Source organism: Aspergillus eucalypticola (assembly GCF_003184535.1).
Source record: "Aspergillus eucalypticola CBS 122712 chromosome Unknown BO83scaffold_28, whole genome shotgun sequence".
In the NCBI taxonomy this organism is placed as follows: Eukaryota; Fungi; Ascomycota; class Eurotiomycetes; order Eurotiales; family Aspergillaceae; genus Aspergillus; species Aspergillus eucalypticola.
In genome coordinates, this window is record NW_020290302.1 from 403,805 (window position 1) to 431,397 (window position 27,593).

General features: G+C 49.8%; 4 protein-coding genes across 4 annotated transcripts; 1 reads left to right on the forward strand and 3 right to left on the reverse strand.

The window, feature by feature from the left end:
• Positions 1-52: 52 nt before the first annotated feature.
• BO83DRAFT_381590 (cytochrome b5-like heme/steroid binding domain-containing protein) lies at positions 53-876 on the reverse strand. The gene is made up of 2 exons (XM_025532024.1): positions 557-876; positions 53-346 (listed from the first exon to the last, which is right to left on the reverse strand). Exons 1-2 carry the CDS (start codon positions 731-733, stop codon positions 269-271), a joined length of 255 nt encoding a protein of 84 aa, XP_025384406.1. The 5' UTR covers positions 734-876; the 3' UTR covers positions 53-268.
• Positions 877-5,632: 4,756 nt separating this feature from the next.
• Positions 5,633-9,470, reverse strand: BO83DRAFT_124307 (tyrosine protein kinase SWE1). The gene is made up of 2 exons (XM_025526050.1): positions 6,712-9,470; positions 5,633-6,641 (listed from the first exon to the last, which is right to left on the reverse strand). Exons 1-2 carry the CDS (start codon positions 9,169-9,171, stop codon positions 5,910-5,912), a joined length of 3,192 nt encoding a protein of 1,063 aa, XP_025384407.1. The 5' UTR covers positions 9,172-9,470; the 3' UTR covers positions 5,633-5,909.
• Positions 9,471-18,187: 8,717 nt separating this feature from the next.
• BO83DRAFT_345471 (lysine N(6)-hydroxylase/L-ornithine N(5)-oxygenase family protein) lies at positions 18,188-20,439 on the forward strand. The gene is made up of 2 exons (XM_025528750.1): positions 18,188-19,420; positions 19,478-20,439. Exons 1-2 carry the CDS (start codon positions 18,555-18,557, stop codon positions 20,109-20,111), a joined length of 1,500 nt encoding a protein of 499 aa, XP_025384408.1. The 5' UTR covers positions 18,188-18,554; the 3' UTR covers positions 20,112-20,439.
• A 3,931-nt stretch (positions 20,440-24,370) lies between these two features.
• On the reverse strand, positions 24,371-25,737 carry BO83DRAFT_124358 (DHHC family palmitoyltransferase). Its single transcript, XM_025526051.1, has 3 exons — positions 25,420-25,737; positions 25,252-25,364; positions 24,371-25,196 (listed from the first exon to the last, which is right to left on the reverse strand). Exons 1-3 carry the CDS (start codon positions 25,602-25,604, stop codon positions 24,547-24,549), a joined length of 948 nt encoding a protein of 315 aa, XP_025384409.1. The 5' UTR covers positions 25,605-25,737; the 3' UTR covers positions 24,371-24,546.
• Positions 25,738-27,593: the final 1,856 nt, after the last annotated feature.

The following is a 27,593-nucleotide window of genomic DNA, read 5'->3' on the forward strand; positions in this document are numbered from 1 at the left end:
TTATCAAGGCACTTCGGAACAAGTGCTCGCCGGCTATGGATACCACACTTTGCTCGTTCGTTATATTGGCGGGAATAGTATTTAGCTAGTTAGTTAGCTATTGTTTAATGTTATTAGTAATAGACGGTCTAGGACTGTTTGAACCATGAGCAGTCTCCCCCTCCAAGGAGCATCATCATCCCGACATCTAAAGCGTATATGCGTGACCAAACTTCAACAACAAAGATCTCCATTCCAACAAGACAAATAGACAATAAACCCCCATATCTCACAGCTTCGCCGCCTCCTTAACCTCCCCAATCTTCAACTTAGGCGTATACTTCTTCAGCACGCCCTCATTGTGATACTACAACAGGGAAGAAGAACATAAGATGTTAGCATCTGCAGTATACCAACATAATCCCAAATCCGAAAGCAAGTCCAGCGAAAGGACGAACAGAAATATTACAGAAAAAGGCAGCTATCAAGAACAGCAACAAGCAACCCAGACGGCGTAGACAAGATAAAGGGCAGAGAAGAGTGTAAAAAAGAAAATGAAAAAAAAAAACAAACGCACCTTCCAAAACTGCTTCGAAGCATCCTTTCCCGCTACCCTTTTCAAGATCTTCGCGCCACCGGGATGCTCATCGACGAACTTGGTGACGTCGTAGACGCTGTTGTCGATGATGATGTACATTCCCTTGTCGGGATTGTTGTGCGTGGATACGTCGGCCGGGGTGAATGTTTGGGACATTTTTGTTCTTTTATTTTTCGCTTTTCGCGATTCCTTTGTTTTGTTCTTTGTTTTGGTTTGGTAGTTTGGTGAGAGGATAAAGGTGGTGGTGGTGGATGTTGAATAGCGGTGATTGTTGGTAGAGTGGATAGTCTGGAATCCGGGGTCGGAAAGTTGGGTGGTTTAAGTTGGCGGCGCGGGCGGAGGTGATGCGAAGATGCCGAGGTTGGTTTGGGGGTAAAAGCCGCGGTCGGTTTGTCGCGTGTTGCAATCCGCGGGTTGTGATTGGGTCACGGCGGTGCCACTACGAGTACTATTGCGGGAATTACCTTACTACGTACTATGGGACCATAGGATAGATACTTAAGCTGGCAAGTAGATGTACATGCATGCATACATACATTATATTTTGCTAGCTGTTCATTTGGTATCAACATATAAAGAATAGTTCTACTATATTCTTTCGCATCCTCAATTCCGACTCTTTTCGCCCGCCGCGCCTTGCCCCTTCGCCATCTTCTTCTCCAACCCCAGCGTTTCCAGATCCTTCTTCTTGTAATAGTGAGGCGCCACCTCGACCAGCCACTCCGCCTGCAATGGCATGTTGCTACGCATGTACTCCTTGCTGGTCAGCACCAGCTCGAAGTAGATCACCCACCGCGGGTTGACTTCAAACAGCGTGCTGGATGGGTGGAGGTACACCGTCTGTCCATTCTTCACTGTGCGATAGCTGTCGCCACCACGCTGCAGTCGCGCCGCGTTGGGGAAGAATCCGGCCGTAATGGCCTTCTGGATCGGCTGCAGATTGTTGGAGCCGCAAGTGCTCACAGAAACCTCGACTCGATCGCATAGCTTCGCGAGCTGGTCGCGGACATCGCGCGCCCGTGTCAGACTCCGTTGCTGGAGGAAGTTCTCCTTGGCCCAGACATAGCTGAAGTCGGAGTCAACCCATTGGTTCCAGATATTGAGCAACGTGAGATGATCGCCGCCATCTTTGATGGTGAAGCGATTCCGCGCGCTGTCCGCGTGGATCTTCTTGTCCTTGGGTCGGAAGAAGAGCGCACTCGCCTCGCCCAACATCGACACGATGGACAGCACTTCTTCTACGCAGCCGTACTTGTCGGCCGCTAGAATCGCCTTGGCCAGCATGGGATCTGTTGGGAACTCGGCCATCTGTCGCCCGATCTTGGTCAGCTCGCCTCGATCGTTCAGCGCCCCCAACGCATATAGCTGCTCCAGGGCACGAATGATTGTCTCTGCCGGAGGAGGGTCCATGAAGTCGAAGTCCAACAGCTGGTCAATTCCCAGGGACTTCAGCATCAGAATGACACTGCTCAGGTTGGTCCGTTGGATCTCGGGCGTTGTGCTTTCCTCCAACTCATTGTAGTAAGCCCACTTAGTATAGAGTCGGAAACACTTGCCCGGGCCGACACGTCCAGCACGACCGGCTCTTTGGTTAGCGGAAGCTCGCGAGCAGGGAGTTACAACTAAACTTTCCATACCCGTCCGCGGGTTGAAGACGTTCTCCTTGACAAAGCCTGGGTCAATCACGTAGACAATGCCGTCAATAGTCAAACTGGTTTCGGCAATGTTCGTTGCGAGCACGACCTTCCGTGCCTTTGGCGGCGTCGGCTCGAAGATCTTAGTCTGTAGCTCAGACGGAAGATTGGCGTAAATTGGACATATAATCATTTCGGGTATCTTGTTCCCTAATTTTCGCGACGTTTCCTGTAGACTCTGTTCCGCCGCCTCGATCTCTTCTTGACCTGTCAAGAAAACGAGGATATCTCCAGGACCCTGAGTGACATGAATTTGGAAGACCGTCGTGATGGCCGCAGCCAGGTAATTCGCTTCCGGCTGAGATGTGTAGTGGATATCAACGGGGTACCGACGACCGGGGATGTTGAAGATCGGAGCGTCGTCGAAATACTGCTGGAATTTCTGTGCATCCATCGTGGCGGAGGAGATCAGCAATTTGAGATCTGGTCGTGCCTTCGCAATATCCTTCAAGAGACCACAAGCAATATCCGTGGGCACCGTTCGCTCGTGCGCCTCATCAATCATCAATGCAGAGTACTGGCCGAGATCGGGCTCCGTCAAAAGCTCACGCAGCAACATACCATCCGTCATGTACTTGAGCACGGTCTTGTCACTGGTGTTGTCCTCGAATCGAATGGCATAGCCAACCTCGTTCCCCAGCTTCACCCCCATCTCTTCCGCCACTCGAGAAGCCACACTCATGGCAGCAACCCGACGCGGTTGTGTACATCCGACCTTCATGCCGCCCTTGGTGAATCCAGCCTCGTGAAGGTACTGCGGAATCTGCGTCGTCTTACCCGAACCAGTCTCTCCCACGATAATCAAGACTTGATGGTCGTGCACTGCCTGGATGATCTGATCTCGGAATTGGTAGATGGGCAGGCTCTTCCGCGTGTCCTCCATCGACTGTGCCTTCTTCTCGGCCGCATCAATCTGCTCTTGAAGCCTGCGCTGCTCCTGCGTCATAGGCTTTCGAGTGCCTTCCATCTTGGCATCCACAACGAAGTTGATCTTCTGCGAATCGTCAAACACGTACTCATAGTCGCCCTCGTCAACGAATTCGGCCCGGTTGATCTGTGCCTTAGCCTTGGCTGTCTGCTCCATCTCCCATTCTTCGTGCTCCGTAATGAACCGCTCCTGACCAGCGTCATCGCGATCCACATAACGCTTGTAGAGCGCGTCTTCCTTCTTCTTCCGATCGATTTTGCCCTTCTCTGTGATATAATCCTCGGGCATCATATAACCATCGCGATAGTCATCAATCCGCAACCGCTCCTCCGCAATCCGCAGAACTTCTCGGTTACGCGCGAACTCCTCCTTCTCCTTGCGGGTCAAATGGGGATTATCACGCAACTCTGCCGTCTCCTCGGCGACCTGTCTGCGCAAGAGGGCCAAGCGCTCCGTCTCACGTTTCTTCAAATACTCCTGTCGCGAGCGCATCCTTAAGTCAGGCATGACAGCCGCCCGCGCAGACGCATCATCCGCCAATGCTCGTCGCCGCGCAGCCTCACCAGACCTTGTCCGATCCTCGACGATCTTCTTCGTCTTGCCATCATCCTTCTTGGCAAGGCGTTTCGCGAACTCATCTCGCTCCTCCAGGTCGCGTTTCCGGTCTTGTTCCTTCTTCGTCTCTGGATCCAATTCTTCAGAGGCATTCGACCGCGGCGACGCCGATCCATCCTCCAACCGAGTCCGTTTGGAAGGCGACTCCTCAAATTCACCCGTCTGCTCCTCCTCCTCCTCCTCGTATAGCTCATCTTCAGGTATCTCCTCATCTCCCCAGCGATCATCAAAGTCATCGGCATTCCGTCGCCGTACCTTCTTCGTGCGGGGCCGGTCGCGAGATTCCTCTTCCCGACTGCGATCGCGTTTGCGGCTATCATCCTTCTCCCAGCGGCTGCGACCGCTCTCGCTGTCCTTGCCGCTTCTTCCAGTGCTCCGATCTTTATCTCTGCGTCGCCGTCTGTCCCGTTCGGCCTCGACATTCGCAGGGCCTAGTGACCCCCGAGCCTCGGGTACGTCATCATCCTCCATCTCCAGCAGTCGGTATTTCTTCTTTGATGAAGCAGCATCACTGCGCTCTTTGGTTGCTACATTGGCACTAGTAGCGCTGGACCCGGCTCTTACCCCAACCCGTCTGTAGAGTTCGCCGCAAAACGAACCAATGTCGTCGGAGCTACCGTCCAGAAAAGGGAGCAGCTTATCTTGCAAAGCGGAAGCTGACTTGGCGGAACTGGCGGTGGCAAGCACGAAGTCGACGACGGTAGGGTCCGACGCGTTTGTAAGGCGGAGGAGAGAATCCGACACGAAGGTTCGATGATCCATGTTGTGAGGGTGAGTTTTCTCGAGGTTGTACAGCCGAAGTAAAATGAAATCGCAGATACTGGTAGGTCCTGGAAGAGCTTTATGATAGCAAAGTCTGAGACTTTAGCATTCGGTGGTGAGAAACTTCCAGTTCGAATACTTCAGTGATGGGACTTTAAACCGAGCCGCACATCGTCGCCGCGTTATTGAGAATAAGGCCAACAACAACAAGGGATTGGTAATAATCCAATGGATTCAATATATAATCGGCGATTTGTTATTGTAAAGTCGGCCGTAGCCGTTGTTAGAAAAAAGCTCGGCGACACAAAGGCGTTGGAGAGGGTCGGGGAGACGCAGGCAAGATGGAGGTCGCGGCGAGGAACTGCAAGAACGCCGCGGCGGGCGCCAAGACCGAATTTAGGTCGGCCAGTGGCGAGCCTCCGACGAAGGTGCTCCAACTCTCTCTCCCTTTTTGCATACAAAGTATACGCTATTCGGACGGTTTTAATTTATTCAGGCGATAGTTGATTGGGTGGTTCGGTTCGTCCAATTCAAATGTACATTTCAATATCTAATTCACAAGCATTATCCTGTTCTCAAGCCGGCTTGATCACGTCGAGGCGGTTTCTCGTCTGCCAAGGACACATAGAATGGAGTAGTGAGGACAATAGGAGAAGGCAAAAGCACGCGGGGAGAAAAAAGGTATATCGAGTCAAGTGAACACAATGTCGAAGAGAAAATGGCGCACACGCCAAGGATATTTAATACATAGACATCTAGAAATAGGGTAGTAGAGGCCATCAAACGCCCAAAGTGCACGAGCAAGAACTACTCCAGTACTCTCGAGTCACTCCAACAAAGGAAATGAAGCATCAATAAAACAAGGGTGGTGAAGAGAAGAAGTGTAGTGGGAATCAAGAGCGGAAAAGCAAAGACAGATGGCAGGCATAGGATTATAGACATGTCGCCTCGGTCATCCTGCGTCACGAGGTTTTCAACCTGCAGAAGACATAGGTACATGAAGGGAAGGAACCGCGATAGGGAGGTAGAAAGAGAACAAAAAGGAACAGAAGCCTATCATCATCGCTAAATCAACGAGTCATGTGCACAAAGGAAATTTTGAGGAATGAGTGGACAACCACCCCTCCATGGGACTAGCATATCGGTCATATCAACATCGTCCAAATCATGAAGGATAGTCGGTAAAACATCCCGATCACATCAAGGTCATCGAGAGAAAAGAGGCATTAATATCAAAAGCTCGGTTCTCCGCATAAACGCCGTCATTAGATGGTACTGTAAAGGGAAAGCGCCAACTCCGTCCAAATGCACTAGATATGTCAAGTCGTGGTGATTAAACATCGATCATCTCGGCGTCTTCCGCCAGGATCTCATCGGCAGGGCCCCAGTTGCCTTCGTAAACGGTGGCACCCGCACGACGCCGGCGGGCGACGAATTGGACCCCGTACGTTTCTAGCACTTGGTCCGCAGTGGGTCGGTCAAGCGGTTCAGGCGAGATCATCCAGCGCACAATATTGTCCAAAGCCTGCTCATGGCCAGCGTCGACCATGAAGCTAGGGGGATCAACAAGCTCGCCAATTCGAGCCGTAGAGGTCATGTCCCGCTTGCTTGTGCGACCTCCGAGGAAGCTGTCCACGCCGTAATCATCCTCGCCAAAGTCTGAGGTGCAGAGCTCTTCGAACGATGGTTCCTCCGAAATCGGATTCCCGGACGCATCGCGAAAGACGCTGGTCTCAAAACTCCAGGTCAAGCTGGGGATATCGCTCATGTCTCCATTGCGGAGCTTCTGCCACGAGAGGCCATTGTCAGGCAGCTCAACATTGCCGGCGATCTCGAACATAATGAGACCCAGAGAGAAGATGTCCGCTGGTTTATCATAGCGGCCCATTAAGATCTCTGGTCCAATGTATTCGCGGTCACCCTCGCCTTCGATGCCGTCTTCTGCTGGCCAGCGTGCGGCCATACCGAAATCGGCAATCTTGAGCACGCCCTCAAAGGTAATTAGAATATTGGCTGGCTTGAGATCAAGGTGAATGAATCCCATGTCATGGATATGTTTCAAACCCTGCCACAACGGTTAGCACCATCCTACATCTGCTGGTGACTGTATCCATCACCCAAAGGTTAGTACCTACCATTGATAGTTCCAGCATTATCTTCCAGATTCTGAAATCGTCCAGCCTTGCCTTGAGCCCAACTTGCGCAAGGAAGACATCCAAGCTGCCTTCTTCACAGAATTCTGTCTGAATGTAAAGGTGGCCGTTGTCCTCCCAACTGTTCATAAAGGAAATGATGTGGTCCGAGTTAGTCAACGACTTGAGTATGTCGACCTCACGAATACGGCGTTCGCGGTCCTTGAGACCCGAATATGGCTGCTTCGATTTCTTAACAGCCCATACTTGTTCGGGCACCACTTTGGGAGGGAACATCTCCCTCGGGTAAGTAGAGATCGATGTGTCGTGAGGTTCGGAAACACGGTATACTTGAGAGAATTCACCAGTTCCAACAAGTTCTACGCGTTCGAACCGTGAAGTCAGACTGGGATCGACATCTGGAGCATGGTAACCAGCCAACGGAAGGCTGGGCCGTTTTCCAGACTGGAAGGAATCACGAGGGCCAGTTGGAGTTGCTGGCAGATTCGAAGAATTGAAGTCGGGCTGACCTGATTGCTGTTCATTCGAGATTGAGAGTCCACTTGGATCGGGGAAGAGATGGTCTTGCGGCGTACGTGGAGAACCACGCTGGAACCTGTCGTGCAAGGGACTTGAATTGGTGCCTTTGGCCTCCGCCAATCGCTCAAGAGAGGCAATCTGCGAGACTGGAGGTGGATAGGTTCGAGACGGGAAAAAGCTCTGCTTGGTAGGTGTTGGTGGGAAGTCGTTTTCGCTTAATGGTTGGCTATTGCGGCCGCAGGGCGATTGAGATGGTAATAAGTCATCGCCATCGATGCTAGCAAAGCTTCCACGTCGGGAAACCTCGGGCCTGTTGAAGGAACTTCCAAAAATCCCCATGCCTCGCGCAAAAGGTCCGGATTTAGGGCGTGTGCTAGAAGGATTGAAGGGTGACGGGGGTATTGTGTCTGATTGCCGAACCAAGCCTGGCATCTCCAAGGGCCGTTCTGGCTGTACTCTTCCACCGGTAGGGAAGAGGTTAATTGGTCTTTTGCATGGGGTATCGGGCATATTCTTGCTAAACCCTAGCGTGTTCTGGGGATCGTCGGCATTGCGGTTCTTCTTGGATATGAGACCAGTCGACATGAACGCCGCTGGGAGAGGCTTGACTAGTTTGTAATTCTCAGGCGTGGCAAAGGAGTCGATGGACGACGTCGAATCCTCGCGGTTAAGATGCCGCACCGGCGCAGGCCGAGCGGTCCCCGCGGGGAGAGACTTGGAGAAGTTTATTATCCCTCTGGGACGATCACCCTTGTGAACAGGCTCGTGGGTCGGAGAGTCGTCTCCAAGACTCGAACTTGAAGAGGATTGTGTGATTGTTCTGGACAGGGGATGAGCAGAAGGTCGGGGCTGTTCGGCGTTGTTACCCGTCGACGCAAACAATGGGGTACCTGGCGAGGGCCGTGACAAGAACGGACTGTCCCGGTTTGGCTGGAAAAGATTCTGATCCAAAGACATGCGAGGTCGGACTGAGAGCGGGGTCCCATTGTCTAGGGCGTCTGGTGAATCATCCATAGCCTTCGCCCGCGCAAAAAGAGAGCGATCACTCTGACGCTGCTGTAAAGTTGACCGCCGTAGAGAAGAGGACCGTTTGGGAATGGTGGCAAACGGGCTGAACGGTGTGATGTGGGGAGGGAAGGAAGGTGTGGTCGACTCTGGGGAAGCCTCGACTTCAGGTTCTTCAGCAGCGTTCGGGGTGACTTCATTATCAAAGATGCTAAATTCGCCCGATAGACTTGCTGCCTGGACGCTGCGTCTTTTAGCCGATGGACTGCCGCGAGACACTCGATCTAGATTCATAATTCCGTCGCTCCGTTTCAGCGGGCTAACCGTGGCATATGAGCCAAATGTGCCACTCCTGCGCTTCTCAATGCGGGAAAGGGCTGGGCGGGGTCCCAAGGTGGATTCCGCGCATGCAGGCGTGTCACTTGGACAGATGTCTCTAGTCGTGTTGTCGGGTTGAACAAGTCCAGGTGTTGAGGGTGTGTTCTCCACGCCAGGTGTTGTTGGGACTGACGGCGCAGGCTTTGCATTTCCCTGGTCCGTGGAGACGTTCAAAGCACGCTTCACGGGGCTCCTCGGAGAGGTCCGCACACGGCGCATTGTTGGCCTCGTGATCTTTCCGGTTGGGTGATATGGGACTGCGAATGGAGACTGGTGAGAGGAACTGGGGAAAAGGACAAAGTTGCTCTGGGTAGATCTCCGTGAAGGTGACAAAGGCGACGAGATGTATGGCGTTGTCTTGGACGGCGAATGGCCTCGAGAAGCGAGCAACGAGAAGTTGGAGCTCTTCGAAGGTGAGCGAGATAGTGACCGGCGCAGTTGTCGAATGGCCGAGTTAGCATCCATATGGTGAATGCCCGTGTGCGAAGGCAGGTGTAGTGTGCCACCCGCATCACGGTGCGGCGAAAATGTCGCGACCATGATGACCACGATCAATCTGTAGAAGATAAAACAGAGATGCTAGCTCTCGGTCCCTATGAAGGTGAGGCCAATCTCACTAGAACGGTCAATAATAGGTTTGTGTCGTGATGAGGCCGGCTAGACAAAGTGTAAGGTAGTATCGAGTACACGACGCGGGACAAGTTGACCTCAAGTCGCGATGGGCGTACACAACAACAGAGTCTTCTGGGCCCAACAGAGAGGGTGTGTGTGGCGGTGTTTTCTTCCGCCTGTCGGTCTAGCCAGTGACAGGGGTCGGAAGTTGTTGTTGACCGCAGTGGAATGCTAGGAAAAAGTAAGGCTGCGCGCCTATGGCAGGGTGCAGCCAAAACAAGTCGAAGATGCGAAACGACGGCTGTACATCACCAGCCTATTCCGAGACCACGGGGGGCTTCGAATGCGCTTGTTGAAGCCTCCATACACCCCAAGAGCGTGTGGGAGAGGGCAGGAACAAGCACAAGCGGGGACTCTTTCGCGCTGAGGCACGGGGCCACGCGCCTGAAACACGCAATATCCTTGAAGGGAGCTTCGCAGTGTCGCTCGGCGCCTAATGCGATATCGTTCGATAAAACGGAATGTTTCAGGGTGACCACCCAGGCGTCAAAACAAGCAGGCGCGACGCGCGAGGATGCAGCGGCGACAGGAACGAGGACAGTCGCGACGAGGCGGACGCGAGAAAGTTCCCAGACAGCGAATAACTGCAAGCGATGCGCGAGAAGAGGTAACGAGTTGCAGAGAGGGATGCGAGAGGGATGATTTTGATTTGATAGAAGGACACCGGCAGCAGCAAGATTCGTCTCCCTTCCGTCTCCCTTTCTTCCTTTAAAACCTGAATGACTGCGCTTCTCCGGCAGAGGGACTGGCCGCGCAAGGGGTGACGCGAGATGATACCCCAAAAAAAGAAGCAGACAGCCACGCGAAGCAGAGGAGTCGAAACGAAGAAAGGGATGGGGAGGCGGCAGTGGTGGACAGCAGTAGTCGGACGTAGTGGAGATGGTGGTGGGAGATAGGATGGGCGGCCGGACGGAGGGGCTGGCGACTGGAGACGGAAGTTGCGGTATGCAGAGCCAACCTTCAATAATGAGAGATCAATCGTCCGATGGATTTCCCTTATGGGAGGAGAGTTTCGACGGTTAAGGTTGGGGAAGGTGGATAGTCGATGGCTGGAGAGAGGACAGGTGATAATGGGGACACAACACGCTGGGAGAGGTTGGCAAGGGAAAAAAAAAAAAAGAAGCGAATGAACATAGTGGTCAGTTAGGTGACCACGACTAGTAGTTTACTAAGGTGGTCTACTAGGTACTTAGCGATTCTATCGGCAGGATTTGAGTGGTTCAGGTTCAGGTACCCAGCCAGTTACGCCTTGGGAACCTTGATGTTTCTGTCGCACGCGCGACTCTCGCGTCGTTTGTTGTTGTTTGCCCCGCTCCTTTGGGTTTAGCGCCGGAAGTCTCACGCGTCTTTTTTCCCACCCCCAGGCAGGGTTCGCCCCTCCCTCCCCGTGGATCATACGATTACAGACCGCGTTAGTTACCGTACATATACACACACACATTTACTGTGAGGCCCCTTTACCACACTTTACAGTGAAGCAAGTTAAGCCCAAGTTCACATCATAGCAGCACAGAGTTCTAAACATTCTTCGAACCTATGTCTAGAGAAATAAGTCATCCTTTGTTGGTCTAGTTTTGATTGGCTGATTAGCTAGCCTGGCTTGGATGATGTTCAGGCATCCATCCCGTGGCACTAGTAATTTCTCCCGTACCGGCTCTTTCGCTCCAAGACAAGATTTCGGGTTCTATCCGCCATCGCCCCTCCCCCATTGTTAAACAATATCATATCGATAATGGTTGATAAGAGCACCGCGGGGGAACCGGATCAACTCATTTATCCTGCTCCCTTGCATGTGCGCCAAAATGAAACCAAAAATTCGAGTATTCGCTTGGTTCAATCCGGTTACCAACTATGAGACGCTTTAAGTTTTGCCAGGCTAAGAGCTGCCAATCGACTAGTTGGTACGATGTAGTAGTAGTAATCTTTCCCTGAGTTTTTGCCACCCATCCTTTTCTGCTTCCCAAGTCTCGTGCTATATCCACTAGTAGTATCGACAGTATGCCAATAGAAAGATGATAGTGGCAAAGATCTCGTCAGTGTGAAACTATTCTTCTTCTTCTTCTTCTTCTTCTTCTTCTTCTTCTTCTTCTCGTTTGTTCTGGTTCTATTTCAAATTGGTCATTGTCGATGTCTCCACACCTTTCAACTAGACTTGAGTCAGGCACGGCGCGGCTTAGGCATCTTTTTGGGTTCCGACGCCCCATCTTCCCGTGCTTCCATCACCCTTCTAGTTGTTCTCCAGACAACTTGCGGCATAGGCGTAGTAGGCAAATCCTATACCTCATAACTTGCCACTTTGACATAGGTAAACAATGTGATTTGTACCTAGATTCCAGGGTAACCAAACAAGTCTCAACTCACGCGTTTGTTTACCACGCTGTCGCCACTATTATCTCGAAAGGCCCAACTTCAACCCTACGGTCCAAACCCCTCAGCACCACGTGTTGTCCCTCATTGTCGACGTGTCCAAATCGAGAGATACTGACGTCGGAGGGCCCCCAATCGCAGATCATAGTCTCAGGTAGATGGATACCCCTAGTACTTACCGTTTCTGTCGTGCAATTCCCAGTATGATACATACCACCAACTTCCTCTCCATAACCCCTTCGTACATACGTCATAAGATACTCAGTCAACCGACCTTGACGTACCCCAAATATGATGGATAACATCATAATCTTCGACATAAGGCGTATACCCCACACGATCTCCATCTAGATTGCCAGCTTCCGTGCTCTAGCGTCTGAAGGAGTGAAACGGTCTCGTTGCCTCAGGCGACTGAACTTGCAAAGTGCTCATGGGTAGACTATGTCCTGAGCCGACAATCGGGCATCGATGACGTTGGCTTTGCTCTCATACCAAATACCTGGATCTTAACTCAGCTTTCCCATAGGATGTTTCTTTTCTTGCCCCTGGAGTATGCTGCGCTATCACAATAGTAACTTGCTGGTGTTAAATGGTGTTGTTGGTAAAGCGCAGAGTTAGTCCGCTCGAATGATAGCACTATCCCCAAAATATATAGTAGTGCAATCAACAACCACAACTGAGAGTATTACCACACAACGAGCCAATGTCAACACCTGAACCCTTCCTTGCACATACTAATCTTGCGTGAAAGTCGCCTTAGGCACTATTTGATCATGGTCATAGGCAATTATTTGGCAGATCCAGGCCATTACTCCAACCCTTGATTCGATTTATTGGATTTCATTCATCCCTAGAAGTCCAAGCGTTTGTCGACAGCATGACTCAGCAACGATCTGCTCTGCCTCAGGTTATGTCGCCGTGAGCCCAAACAAGGTAAAGATAGAGATTCAGCTCAGCAATCATGCATAGATTGCATGCAGTGATCTTATCCCTTACGCCGAGCCCTTAAGACCCCATAACCTTTCTGCAGCCACTTTGGCCGTTTCTCGGCGTGGTCCGTCCGCAACATCTTCGACTAAATCGGTAATTGATATCGTATTACTGCATGAACCCCAAATCTAATCTTGTCGCTCATGATCTACATCGCCACGGCCATTATTAGCTGAATATGACATGTCTCATCAGTAGCTGAGGCTGCGCCAAATCCCGATTTTGCTGCACGGGATGCTCGATAGTATTGATTTACCTACCCTGCAATCGTCCCTCAGCCATCCAGATCTTCAGAAAATCGTAGTGGCTTGGTCTATTGGGTCGGTGAGTTAGCAGCAATACCCCCAAGGAGCATCAATGCACCCTTCAATCCGGCATTCAGCAAACGACATATTGTGGAACTCTATAGCTGTGTGAAACAAGTTCTGGCTGTTGCGGGATTATTGCGGTCGCATCAAGCGTTCACCAGTATTTGGGGAAACGGATGCAGAAGAGACTGTAGGTCGAGTGTTAGGTTGTCCTACTACCATCGTACATGTTCATTCAACATGCTTAGTTTAGCCGAGCTTGTTTGCAGTCTCTTTGAACATACAGCCTTTTGAGGATTGCGGGATATCCTTAGCTGTTCGTGACAGAACAGGAGCATACTAGTTGTTCTGCTAGGAAATAAACGAGGTATAGCGACGATATCCTGGGCTTCAGAGTCCATTGTCGCCAGCACACATCTGGACTTTTGCGTAAGGTGATTAGCATCGGGGTTAGTGCAGAGAAGCAAGGACTGGACTTGGGCGTCAGGTTCACTTTTACGGTTGATAAGCCACAAACAAAGCTGTAGCCATTGGTAGAATGCTTCTGTTGAATGGGAGCTCAGTAATATTAGTACTTCCCATATTCCCGCCGCCCAAGTGGAGGTTTACTCTCTGAGTTGACTAAGATGAATGCCGTCGCTTTCATTTTGTGTCTGGGAAAGACTTACTTAGTACAACTAGAAGATTGTAGATGCTTGAGCCGAGCACCAAGTTATAAATAGCAAGCTCCTGAGCTTCTCAAATGTTATAGATAAAGAAGGATCCCGAAGGTGTCTAATTGCGCATTCACGCCCATAACTTCCTATTCTCCCATTCGGATATTTGAGTATGTCGGAGTATACGGAGCTGTGCATCAGAATGACAGCAGCAAGAGCATGCAATCAATGCTTCTATCCCGCGTGTAATAGAAAAGTTTGCAGCAAGGGGACTGGAAAAATGCGCTGTACAAGTACATGCAACGTACAGCCGGCGATATTCATCAGACAGGCAGGATGGAGAATTTAGATTGAATAATGTTCGGAGTTTTACCATGACAGATGAAGGGAGTGCTTCGAGTTACAAGCGTGGGGCTCTGAAACCATGCCTGCCATTGTTATGGGAGGTACTATAAAACATTCATGCAATGACGGTGCTGCTTGGAAGTCCAAAGACAGTGGTGCTGGGCTTGCACGGATGGCTTTTCTAATGGTAGGCAGCTGCACCTAGTGGATTCTGGATTCGGACGTGCTTTGGCAGCGTGTTACACCTGCTCGAGTCATAAAAAGTACTAGTGGCGTGATGAAAGCTCAACGGGATGTTTCTTCAGGAAGCTATAGAAAACGTGGGTTTCAGAAAGTATCATCTCACGTTACCACAAGCACAATTATGGTACAGTGCTATTTAGAGTAAATTAATACGAGGGATGACTGACGCCACTACTGAAAGACAGCCATGACCCTTAATTCTTGTTGCAAGCGGCCTGGGTCCAGGATACTGAGCCATGGTATGAATGCGAAGTTTGCATAAGAGTATTCTCTCTATGATAATGCCTTGTGGTGTGACTTCAGGGTACGTCGGATCAAGGTATCGGTACACTTCCCTCCATCATAGACGGCCTGGTAGTTGATTTAGGCAATGTGTTTCTGAAACCATTGAAAGGGCTGTTGGTCATATGCATTGAATGCCCCCACATAGATAACAACAGTCTTATGATTGAGAGGACTCCCATGCTTCACTGTCTTCTACTGTGTCATCAACTGATCACAGTGGATGTACCCAATGATCATCCCCGAAGGCTAATTCCAAAGGCCTTCACGAGACACTGTACAGGACTCTATATCTACAGTATACCGTTGGGTTCGTCAAGGTACAGGCTGCACTATAGGGTACATCATATGAAGCGATCGCATCATCCAGATACGCCCCACGAATATAGATTTGCATAATCATTAGGGCTTTTCGAACAGGACTGTACAGTGATATAACGATTGATGATGACTGAGCATAGTCTTGCTGGGTAGCGAGTATTCTCATAGTTTCTGCCTAAGATGCGTGCGGCAGCTCACATGTACATAAACGGGAGAGGTATCGCCTTGAGTAACTGATTTGTCGAGTTGTGATACATGGCATACTTGAGTATCACTTGTGAGGACACTTCGATGGCTTTCTAAAGCACCGAGTCTCATTTGTGTGCTGACAAGAGCACACAAGAGGGAAATCTACAACATATTGATTCCTATCAACTACCTTCTTGGGGGACCCACCATTACTACTATGTAATAGAAGCAGGAAGCGAGCTCCATAGATATTTTCGCGGAAAGTGAGATCTCCTACAGTGACATTGGTTTGCATCATCTGAGAGAAGTTATGTCTATCATTACCTTGGTAAGAGATGGGGGTTGTATCGAATAGTAGTCTATCGTGCGGGGGCACGGCCAGTCAGAGGTCGCGTAATATAAGCAAATCTTATGGAAGAGGGGAAATAACTCAAGGAACAAGTGGTGGCTGGAGAATGCCATTGAAAGAGGGATGTTGCATTTGTTCCTAACACTGGCGTCTGATCCTGGCATATTGGCACATGATTCGAGGCTGAACTAGACCAAGATACCCAACCTGCTACCCCAATAGCGTGGACGAGGTTAGCTGCCTAGGTAGCGTCTTGCACGAGCCAACCATGGTTCAGATAATCATAAGCTCGAGGCTCGATTATGGCGGTAAATAAGCGGACTCTCTCGTATGATGAGGGGGGGGCTGCTGCACTGGAGTGGAGACAAAAACAAGGTGAGGGTCGACAGGTTCATGGATCGACTTCGGACATACGTAAGTAGTACTAGGTACTCGAAAGAGAATTACCACACGATCAAAGGAGCAAGGTACCCACAAGTACACAGCAGCACTAGTAGTCGAGGCAAGCGCTGGAAAATGAGTAAGACCAAAACCGCGATCGGCCAGCCGAAGCTTCGGGCAAATCAGTTCATAGTTATAGTCATCCAGTTTTAGCCTTGGCCAGTGTCGACCCACGCATTCAGATATCTCTTCGTCAAATGAAAATAAAAGTGCACAGGACCTAGGCCAAGTAATGGAGAAAGTAAGATCGTCCAGAGTGGACTCCAATTCAGACAAATGATCCCTGTTCACGTCCGAGTCCCAAAGGAGGGGGATTTTGCGGCGGGGTAACCGTGCGGCCCATGATGTTCCCATGTCATATACGCACTACAAGGTCTGGCGATCAGATACCTCTATATGTTTCAAGTGTAAAAAAGCACGTGCTTCAAAGTCTGGCTCTGGTTATATTTACTCATTTGTTACTGGTTCAATGGTAAAAGTGTTGTGGGAGATGCCCCTCTTGATAAACTCCCTCTGATAAATTGTGTATAGACGGGCAGCACTTGGGTATTCACTCCAAGTGAGACAGTAAGTATCCACCACATTGTACTAGAGTAAGACTGCTCGATGCTTGCATGGGGCTATGAGACATCTATCGAACAGGGATACTTACACAACTTCGTATTGCTGTGGTGTGGGGGCGATGGAGGGGGGTTCCTCTTTTTATTTCCTTCTTTCCTGCGAACCGTAGATTGCTAGGGCGAAGCCGGTGCGAAGATCAGGGCAGCAGTGAGCTCTCCGAAGAAGGTAGGGCATAGAATGGTCTAAACCGAGTAGATTAGCAATCCGTGATATCTGGTAGGTCCAGACAACAGCCGAAGAAGCAAATCACATTCAGGCAGGCCCCCTTGAGACCAACTAACGTATGATCAGCCAGCAAAGATGGGCACCGCAGACTACTAGTCTTATTTCGACAGGTAGATGATCTTGGTCATTCGAATGATCATTCGGTGTAGGAAGCCCTCAGAGAGGTGAAAGTACAGTCAATTTCTGATGGAGCTTGCCGCATTCCGTACAGATTGCGATCTTGCATGCGTGTGTGGGACACCGTATCCATGCGATCACTTTCTGCTGAGGCCCGCTGACCGGCAAACCTTACTACTGATCGCCGACATGGAAATGCAGCGGGAAAGGTTTCCAATGCATGGAGTGGTCCCTGGATGTTCATTTGGGGTACGCCACCAGTCCAAGGTTTGGGGGTTAGCATGAATGTACCCCCCCAATGGTCACCGGGCGGCCTAGGGAAACAAGGAAAAAAAGAGAGATATCGTGCGACCCCCAAGAGAATGGCGGCCAATAATTTGATTCCTGGGCGGCTTCTTGACGGACAAGAGCCTATACTCGGTTATGCTGGTTTTCCAATTGTGTTGAGGGAAAGCTTATCAAGATTGGTACCTGAACAGTCTAAGCGGCCACAGGAAGTAATGTAAGTTGGGCGTCAATACAATACGGATACCGCCCTTCAGCCCAGTTTTGAAACGCCGTGAAATTTCCCGACATCGGGCGACTGCGGATCTAATCTAAGCGTCCATCATCCCACTTTTCCTGGACAATTGCACACCGGATCATGCTGCGGGGCTCCCATGGTCGGCTCTCGGGGCTCGGAGACTGAGTAGGCAGCCTGGTTTATTGCTTGCTTTCTTTGCCTTTTTCAAATCCCATTTATTAATTCAAGGGTATAGCTGGCTGAATATGCTCGGATAAATTGTCACTAAGGATGATGGTGATGGTAATTGTGGCGTGATCCTCCAACTTCCCAGGGTGCAAACGGATCTGGGGCGAGGAAAGGCAAGAAAGGGAGGGGCTACGGTTAGCACTTCGTTTACAAGTTAAACACAAGTGGCTCTTCTGGGCCTGATCAAACATCATCTTATCTCCGAGGGAACTGCCATATATGCCTGAGATTTCGACATATGGCGTTTGGATTTCTTCAGTTATACTACTAATATGTGAAGACTCACCTCCCCTTACAAGATCAACGCTGAGACACTACCAATCCCCTCTTGGATAACCTGCTTGACCAAGCTTCAGTGTCATTAATAGTCTACTTGTTATACGTACTTTTACATCGTCAACCGTCAAGAGCCTCGGTGTCCCAGCATCAAAACAATACGTAAAAAAGAGGAGCAGCAACCACGTTTCTCATGTAGCAGGTGGTGGAACCGACTGGAGGAGTGCCTATCAAATAGGCCAATGCCGGCCCGCTGTCAGAAGAAGAACCACCACCGGCTACTGCTTTTACTCGGTGGTCTGGAAAAAACCCGTCCTTACGGATCCGCTGCTTCAGAAAAAAAAAAAAAAAAAAGAAAAAAAAAGGGCTCGGCGCTGATACCCTTTTCCTTTTTTTACGGTCGTCATACTTTCTGAACATTATTAATTTTTTTTTAATCGTTTTTACTCTTTTGGTACCTTGATTTTTTTTCTAATTCTATTTTAATTTATTATTATTTTCTTTTCTCTCTTACGGCGCAAAGGTCTCCAGTGTCTACTAAGTTCGAAGCTACTGTCCTTCCCCCCCATTCTGTTTATCCACCGGGGGATATAACTACGACCATCGCTCCCCCCATTTGCCGCGGTTCTCTCCCACCTTCGTTCAGAATCCCATCATTATTGCGTCTTCCTCCCATCTTCCTGCTCCCCGAACTCTGAGCACGGAACTTCTACCTCTCCTTTCAATCACACCCTTCTTACCTCTCTTATTCTCCTACTCAGCTTGCATCAATGGAACCTGCGGTACGGAAGCCAGAAGTGAGCTTCCACGGCCAGCGCAGCATGCCCTCCAAGCAGCAGCGAGTGCCCTCGAAGCTGAAGGCCACTCCCAGGGATGAGCTTCACGACTTGCTTTGCGTGGGTTTCGGTCCTGCCTCTTTGGCGATCGCAATTGCCTTGCACGATGCCCTGGATCCTTGTCTGAACAAGTCCGCTCCTGCGCCTGGATCGCAGCCCAAGGTTTGCTTTGTCGAGCGCCAGAAGCAGTTCGCTTGGCACTCGGGCATGTTGGTCCCTGGTTCCAGGATGCAGATCTCTTTCATCAAGGATCTGGCGACCCTTCGTGATCCTCGCAGCAGCTTCACCTTCCTCAACTATTTGCACCAGAAGGATCGTCTGATCCATTTCACGAATCTGGGGACGTTCCTTCCGGCCCGCTTGGAGTTCGAAGACTATATGCGGTGGTGTGCGCAACAGTTCTCCGATGTCGTGTCTTATGGAGAGGAAGTTGTCGATGTGACACCCGGAAAGACGGACCCTACCAGCTCGGTGGTCGACTTCTTCACCGTCCGCTCTCGCAACGTTGAGACGGGTGGGATCATTGCCAGAAGAGCGCGCAAGGTGGTGACTGCACTTGGTGGCTCAGCAAAGATGCCCCCAGGCCTGCCCCAGGACCCCCGTATTATGCACTCGTCGAAGTACTGCACCAACCTGCCCCACCTGCTGAAGAACCCGAACGAACCCTACAACATTGCCGTGCTAGGAAGTGGCCAGAGTGCTGCTGAGATCTTCCACGACTTGCAAAAGAGATACCCCAACTCGAAGACAACACTGATCATGAGAGATTCGGCTATGCGGCCTAGTGACGATTCTCCTTTGTAAGTATAATACCTCTCCCACTCCCATCATGTCGCGACTAACAGCAAACAATATAGTGTGAATGAGGTCTTCAACCCCGAACGTGTCGACAAGTTCTATAACCTCTCTGCCGAAGAGCGTCAGCGTTCCCTCAAGGCCGACAAGGCTACCAACTACAGTGTGGTCCGCCTTGAACTCATTGAGGAGATCTACCACGATATGTACGTTCAGCGGGTCAAGAACCCCGACGAGAAGCAATGGCAGCACCGCATTCTCCCCGGACGCAAGATCACGCGAGTCGAACACCATGGACCTCAGAGTCGGATGCGGATCCACGTGAGGGCGACGAAGGATGGATCGGACAGCCTTGTCGGCGACGGCAAGGAGACACTGGAGGTGGATGCACTCATGGTGGCGACCGGCTACTACCGCAACGCACATGAACAGCTCTTGAGCAATGTGCAGCATCTGCGACCGGAGGGCCAGGAGGAATGGAAGCCGAGCCGGGATTACCGGGTCGAGATGGATCCCAGCAAGGTCAGCCCCTATGCTGGAATCTGGCTGCAGGGCTGTAACGAGAAGACACACGGACTGAGCGACAGTCTTCTGTCGGTGCTGGCAGCACGTGGTGGAGAGATGGTGGAGTCGATCTTTGGCGAGCAGCTTGCGGGTGCAACGGTGCCGGTCACGAAGTTGCGCGCTATGCTGTAAAGGCTTTTCGCCGCATTGGAGACCCAGGAGGGGTTCCGCTTTCTAGACGCGTGAATGATGGCGCTAGGGCGGGCATTTCTTTCTTTGCAGAAAAAGAATGCCCCGGAAAATGAGCGTGCATATCCCCAAACAGATTGGTAGGGGATGATATCTTCTTTTGCGATCATCTACTTGACTGTATCTGTGTTCAATTCTCTGTTTCATTACCTATACTTTGTTACTATTGTTACTACCCCATCATCTGATTCCCCAAGTACCCCATTGCGAGTTATATAGCCAGCCACATTGGAATTGTATAACGAATAGAGATCGGAATGCATCAAGTCTGTCCTTATTGATTAAATTTCACCGCTCATTGTGTTAAGGCAGAAGGCCATGCAAATTGCGCACGATGCTTTTTTTTTTTTTTTTTTAGCCTGCTACAGTTGTTATTCATTCTCCTCAAACTTTATCCGCCCCCCCTGACATGCGCCTGTAACCGACAGGGGGACGAGAATGAGTGCCTAGGAGGGAAAAGCGAGTGGGCTGGTCGCACAACCGCCGGTCTAGCACGGACCCGCTGACGTCAAGCGACCAGGCTAATTGGCCCTGACCAAATTAACCGCCGCCAGGAATACGCAACGAGGAAAAAACGGCGTTTCTGCACTTGAACAGACACAAGGGGAAAAAAGTGAGGGAAATTATCCCAGGAGGAGGTTCCAAGGAATTGAACACAATTGTCAATTGGACTCAGAGCAAGAGAAATTGAAGCGGGTGGACATCACTGACTCGCTGGCGCTCAACCTTGGTTGAGGGTCGGGGAGGGATTCTGATAATCTGATCAGATAAAAATTTTCGCACGTTATCTGATGGCGCCATCCCCCAACCGCATCAGCGCCCATCGCCGAGCCAGGCGCGCTGTTTTTCCGCTGCGGTTCCCGCTCTCCACGCCCATTCGCTGCCAGGGGACCACTTGGGTGGATGAAGAGACCCACTCACTGATTGATTACGATGAGGCACCATGCAGATTGATCCGTGTGGTCTCGGTTTTTTCATATCCACCCACACGCACGCACACACTAACTTACCCTCTCGCTTCGGTATACGGGTTACTCAATTAGATTGCTTTCTGGCCCCCTTTCCCCGACCATAGCTGCCACCTCATGTCTCGGTTCCCGAGGGATTTTCTCGGAATTAAACCTATACCGGTAGCATTTTAAAAACGGATCTCTCCGAAACACATCCAACGAGAAACTCCCAGTCACTTTTGATCGATCAGGTAACAGCTTGATCAGTGATTGATAAATTGTTAGCGGCCCCGCTTTTTCCCTTTCCTTCGTTCCCACATTACCAAGGCCCTAGGGACTTGGAGGTGAGGGAATAACGAAGACAACAAGGAAAATAATGAAAAATAGAAAGAAGAAAAAATCACTCTGCTGTCCGGCCCGGCTAGATAAGGAGACAACTCCGGTGTAATGGTCAGACGATGAGGAACAATTGCTGCCGTAATATTAACCTAGCTAGTAAGTAGCTATACACAGTAAGTAGTTTTCTATCTGTCTTGGGGGGTTAGCTAAGACTTAACTGGCGGAGAAGGATTCGAGTCTGGCAGTCAAGGCAATTACTTAGCCCCCCTCTCCTACTCCAGGATTCGACTTCAAACTCAACTACCTACCTACGTATTTATACACCACGCTACTTCCTACTTTCTCAATCATCTGAAAGACGATCTGTCGATGAATCTCGTATTGTTGGATAATGCAACAATTGATTTGAACAACCTTTGCTGCTACTGGCGCAAAGACAACGCGACTAGACGAGGCGAGACGAGACTAATCCCTAAGCAGTACACGCGGAACCATGCGACATGGAAACCGGAACGGGCGCCTGGAACAGTCGACTCCTTAGACATGCGCCGATCCCCATTCAGGTCTGGGCCAGTGGCATGTCCACAGTTGTTGTTGTTATTATTATTATTATAATGGTAATAATAATAGTCGTCAATTATTATTCACCTTCCTCCGCCAATCGTAAAAAATTGTCTGAAGGTTGGTAGCCTCCTGTCCCTAACAACACAGTATTCGGCTGCAGCCTGCTCAGAAAATAGTAAGTAGGCAGCTGAAATTACTTACTTATCCTGGACAGGCAGGCAGACAGGCCTTTACCAGCTTACCAACTAGTCAGCACCAAAATGTTCAAATTCAAGTAGTCTCGCCGTTTCCGCGAACTCCGGAGCCTCTTTTCCCTTCTCACCCCACCCGTACGTATATCACGAGAAGGAGAGAGAAAAACATCCGTATCAGGTCTAGTATGTTTGTCACAGAATTTCCACCTGAATTAATTAGATAGGAATTCCGAGCTTGGATGCATTTCTAGCTAGTTAGCTAGCTAGATATGAACTTCGGATGTACTTACTACCATGTAAACTAGCATGCTTGTGCTGTGTGACCCGATCAGACGGTCCACGCTTGTGGAAAGGCCGGCTATGCCAGGTACCGGCGACCGGTGTTCCATCTTCCAGGGTCCTGTTCTTCTTCCCCCCCATTTAGATACTACTAGTTGTGTCAGGAGGGCGAAGATCGAACGATCTGCAATCCCAGTCTGCAATCTGCAACCCAACAAAAAGCACACGAGTTTATTTGGAATATCATCCGTGGGATGTCGAGAGATCAGCAAGGTCGGAAACAATGAATAGAAAAAGGGAAGAAAAAAAAAGGTACAAGACCCTGATCATCTGATGCATGGATTTATATTCTACATACTAAGAAGCAGAAAACTTAGTCGTTAATAATACAGACGCATGTTCACCATATAATACGTAACGAACAAAAACAACCAACAAAATTGGAGTCAACAATCACTGTAGCCTATATACATACCCCCTGCATAAAAGCGAATAAGAAACAAACATCAAACCCATCCTCAACCACCTCACCACCTTGCCCTAATCAATCAGCCCAACACCTACCGTTCCATGGATCCATGGTTTCTTCAATTCATTATCAGATGGAAATAAAAAACCATACAGCCCACTTGCTTTGACGAAGCGGTGGCCTGACCGCTTCAATCAGATAATAATATATTGGATCCGTGATCCATGGATCATATCACATATTAATTCGTAACTTGGTGCCACTAAAACTCTTTCTATTCAACTAACTAAGAGAACCCAGCTTCAGGTCGTGACGAAGAGTGGTCCCGGGGACATTTGTACCATAATATACCCAATGAAATTGAAAAGTCCGGGATTGCAAGCGTGTGTGTGTGGAAGCTAGACAGACAGACCCACCGCACAGGCTTGCGGTTACTTACGAGGGAAGTTAGGTAGGTGGTTGTCTGCCTAGATGGAATTTCTGGACTTGGGCTAGATCTAGGTATCGATGTAGATAGAAACATACTTGATTAATCTACCTACGGAGAAAAGAAAAGGCAGAAAGAAGACATACACCCCACGACTCAAAAAACGGCTCTGGGAGCACAAAAGTCTGGAAGTCAAAAAGGGCACCTACCTTCGTCCAGCAAAAATACAATCAAATCAATCAATCAAACCGCTCCTGCCGAGATAAGATCTTAGCGTGACAATTTGACTTTTGGTCTAAGGTTTTAAAGCCACAACCAGACGAAAAATAGGTTGGTTTCAGACCAATCATTCCCATTCCCCTTACTCCAAAGTGAAAACAGTTTCTCCAAGGTTTTAACACGGAAGAAAAACGAAGAATACATACATAACATGCATAGATGCATGTATACTCTGTAATTTTTATTATTGCGACATCGGCTTTTTCGGCTTCAGAAGCTTGGTTTCGTATGGGGCGCGGGTGTGGAGATTATCTTCGTATGTATGAATCTTGTATAGACGCTGTATGTACGTTAACTTACTTACGGTCAATTAACCTCATCCTGATCTCCACTGACTATTATTACAGCCTTTCTCTCTTTCTCTTTCTCTCTCTCTCTCTCTCTCTCTCTCTCTCTCTCTGTGTGTGTTTTTATCCACTCCTTCAGTTCTTGAACTCAGTGCATTGTGCTATTATGGGCTACAAGTTCCTTGGGTTTCCTTATACCATTCCCTGTCAGCTCGAAAAGCACCCTCTAGCTTCATAGCAAGGTGATGATTACACCCACTTCTTTTTCTCCGGTTGGATAGATTAGCCTGCAATGTATGCTATTCAGTAATCTGCCAGGTTATATTTGGTCTAAAGTAAAAATATCTACTAATATGTCATGATCTTTATATGCAGAAGATAATACATGAAGATAATGTGAGGGCATGAAGGGTCAAAACCCCAACCATGACCATCTATTCCAGTCAAACATATCATCAGAAGGAAGGGCTCATCCGGTACTCATTAGATCGCGTATAGAAGATCGAAAGATCTCCTCGGAAGTTATTGGTCGTCTGAAGGGCATATTGAGAACCCTAAATGGTCAGTCAATCGAAGACACAAGAACGCATCTATGCATTCCGTTCCGGGTCCTCGTCTGCCAGGCTCCGATATCTTCCGCCGCTGTGCATACGTGACGGCATCTCGTACATCTGGTTGTAGTTGATTGGTTCACCACCGAGCATGCCAGATCCCGCCTCCCGCTGTCCAAAGTATGGAGCCGGATCGCACCAGAAGTCCCGGCAGTTGGTGACTACACCTCGAGAGAAGGGATTCTTCGCCCGAGAAGCACGTGGACCATCTCGCAACCCATCCCTTGCTGTCGCAAAGAAGGCATCAATGCCGAGAAGGGAAGTCCACTGCTTCAGACAACCGCCCCTCCGGTGCCGGTGGCCATGGGCAAGAGCTGGATTCGGTCCCTGGCCAGCAGAGGAAAGGCCAGCAGCATCGAGTGAGGTAGTTCCTGCAGCCAAAGCCGAAGCAAAAGCACGAGAGCTTGGGTAGCTTCTGTCAATCGAATGGCCCCTCATGTTTTCGTATGTCGTCTGATTCCGCGAAATTTGGACAAGCTGAACAGCACAGAGCATAGTAACCCAGACCAGCTGAATGATAACCCACACATCAAGGACGAGGGTGAATGTATCACGAAGTACAAAATCGCACAGCGCATCGTTAATGACATTACAGGTAGCATTGACGGGTGCTGGCAAGACATTGATGTCTGTACTAGCCGTTAGTCTTTGATCCGGAGAAGAAGAGGAGGAGTTGATACTTACAGGAGTATGTCAGCTGCACGAAAAGAATTATACCCGCTTCAAGACACGTGATGTATAATACAAAATGGCGCAGATTGTTGGCGCCTACGCAGTTATCAATCCACGGGCAGTGACTATTCAGGATGTCAATGTTTGAGCTTGTAACTCCAGTCTTAATTAGAGTCTTACTGGTCATGTTTTGCAACGCAGCGCCCGCAGCGCTTGCAATGCTTGCTCCGTAAAGGCTTTCGAATCATGCACGCAACGCAGAAGTTCTCTTCGTCGAATTTCCACTGCTCGAAAAGTTCTGCAATAACTGTTCGCTGCTGGTTTCTGCTGCCAAGTTTGGGGACAAACCCAGGATCTTCAATCATCGCGGTAAAATAGAAATATGTTGTCGCTGAGAAGAACAGAGCAAAACAGATATTCGATATGGGATTTGTGGTATATGTGGCTGGCAGTAAAGTGACTATTAGTAAACTCTTGGCTGGGGCTTCGCATAATCCCCTTGGAAATCGGATTCAAAACATATATGAAGAGCAGGGAAAGCCCTCACCTGGCAGCACGTAGAAGATGTATCTCACACCAACCCAGAACAAAGAGCCTGCAAAAACGCCCGACAGGTAAGGCTGGGTTGCGGATCAGTGACGAACAGAGAGAGAAGATGCAAGGGGTAAGCGCTGACGTACCGTCTTTTGCAGTATCCTATACTCTGAAATGCTTTGACTGGCCACTTTCTGGGCCAACCATTGAAGTCCATAAGCTGTTGCGATCATAATAGGGATAGCAGCGAACACAACCAAGTTACTGAGAACCCAGACGGCTACGAAAATCATCAAGAAAGGCCACAAGAAGAAAAACTTAGACATGGTGCTCTTGTTCCGCACCCAAGGCGTCAATCCGAAGGGAAGAACCTTCGTGTTCCCATCGAAGTCATAGCCACACTCGTCCAGAGCACGATACCACACACGCGTGGTATTCATTTCGCCCGCTACCGTCGCTGGGGTCTTACCATCCCTGGTCTTCGCGAACCTATCAGCGCCATATTCAATGAGCTTCTGAACGCAAGGCAACGATCCCTTGACCAGAGCCCAGTGTAAGGGAGTTAAGCCGCTGTCGTCAACGGCATTGGCATTAGCGCCCCAGCGCAGGAATAGGTCCACGCAGGCGGGGAATCCCTTATATGCCGCCCACATCAGCCCTGTATGACCTTGTTGATCGGGAACGTCCACCGGGATCTCCTGGTGAAGTAAAAGCACAAGCAGAAAGGCATTCCCGTCGATAGTAGCTAGGTGTAGGATGTTGTAGCCTTGGACGTCGGTAAGAAGAGGGTCCGCGCCGTGCTGAAGCAAAAGATGCACAATATAATAGTGGCAACGTTGAGCTGCCCACATCGCGGGTGTAGCAACAGATTCGCCTCCCTTCGCATTGACGTCGGCGCCAGAGTCTAGTAGGAACTTGCACATGGCATATTGGTTGTTGATGGCGGCCCACTAGAAGAGGAATGTAGCATTGTTAGTTCGGACTCAATACAAAAGACAAGTGCGAAAGACATATCGGTAACACGCACATGTAACGGGGTGATTCCTTCTTCGTCCTTATAGTTGGGGTGGGACTTCTTCTCATCAAACATTTTCTGCATTACTGCGATCTCTCCTATACGGGCAATCTGCATGACATCTTCACCAATGGGGATCGAGCCCTTGACACCACCGCGTTCCGGTTTCATGTCTTTTAGTTCAACGGTCGCATCATGCTGGGTCACTTTTGGGGGAGTGGTGGTGCCTTTGCCGCTGGGGAGAGAGTGCGGACTTTGTCCCAAACCAGCAGAGCTGCTGCTGCTCGGAGTCCCGGAAGACATTTCAAAATGATAACCGCGATTATATCAAGATTGACTCCAGCACGCGCGCAACTGTTCCTGGACTAGACAGAGAGGAAGGGGAGATAGAGAATTGCCGCCGCAAAAAAAGGGACGTGGTCGTTGAAGCGTTCGGCGGTCACGAGTCAGTTGAGTAGTCTTGCGGAGCCCAACTCAAAGGAGCATTGCGGAGTGAACAGGAATTTCTTGAAGCCGGTACTGTCGTATTCAGAAAGGCAATGGTGGCCTTCGAGGCTGTGATGAAGAAAAAGAAGACCGAAAATTAGATGGGGGCGGAAGAACAGCTGAGTGTATCAGCAATAAACCATGGCGCAGCAGGCAAGCCCCGGGGATGAGCCTCTCCCTTCCCGAAAGGCTGACGGATCGTCCTTCCACTCCGCCTTTCGCGACGTGGTCTACATTTACCCACAACTTCCCTGCGTTATTACTAATGCGAACACGAACTCCCCGACAAGAACGAGACTCTACATGGTACTCCGCAATC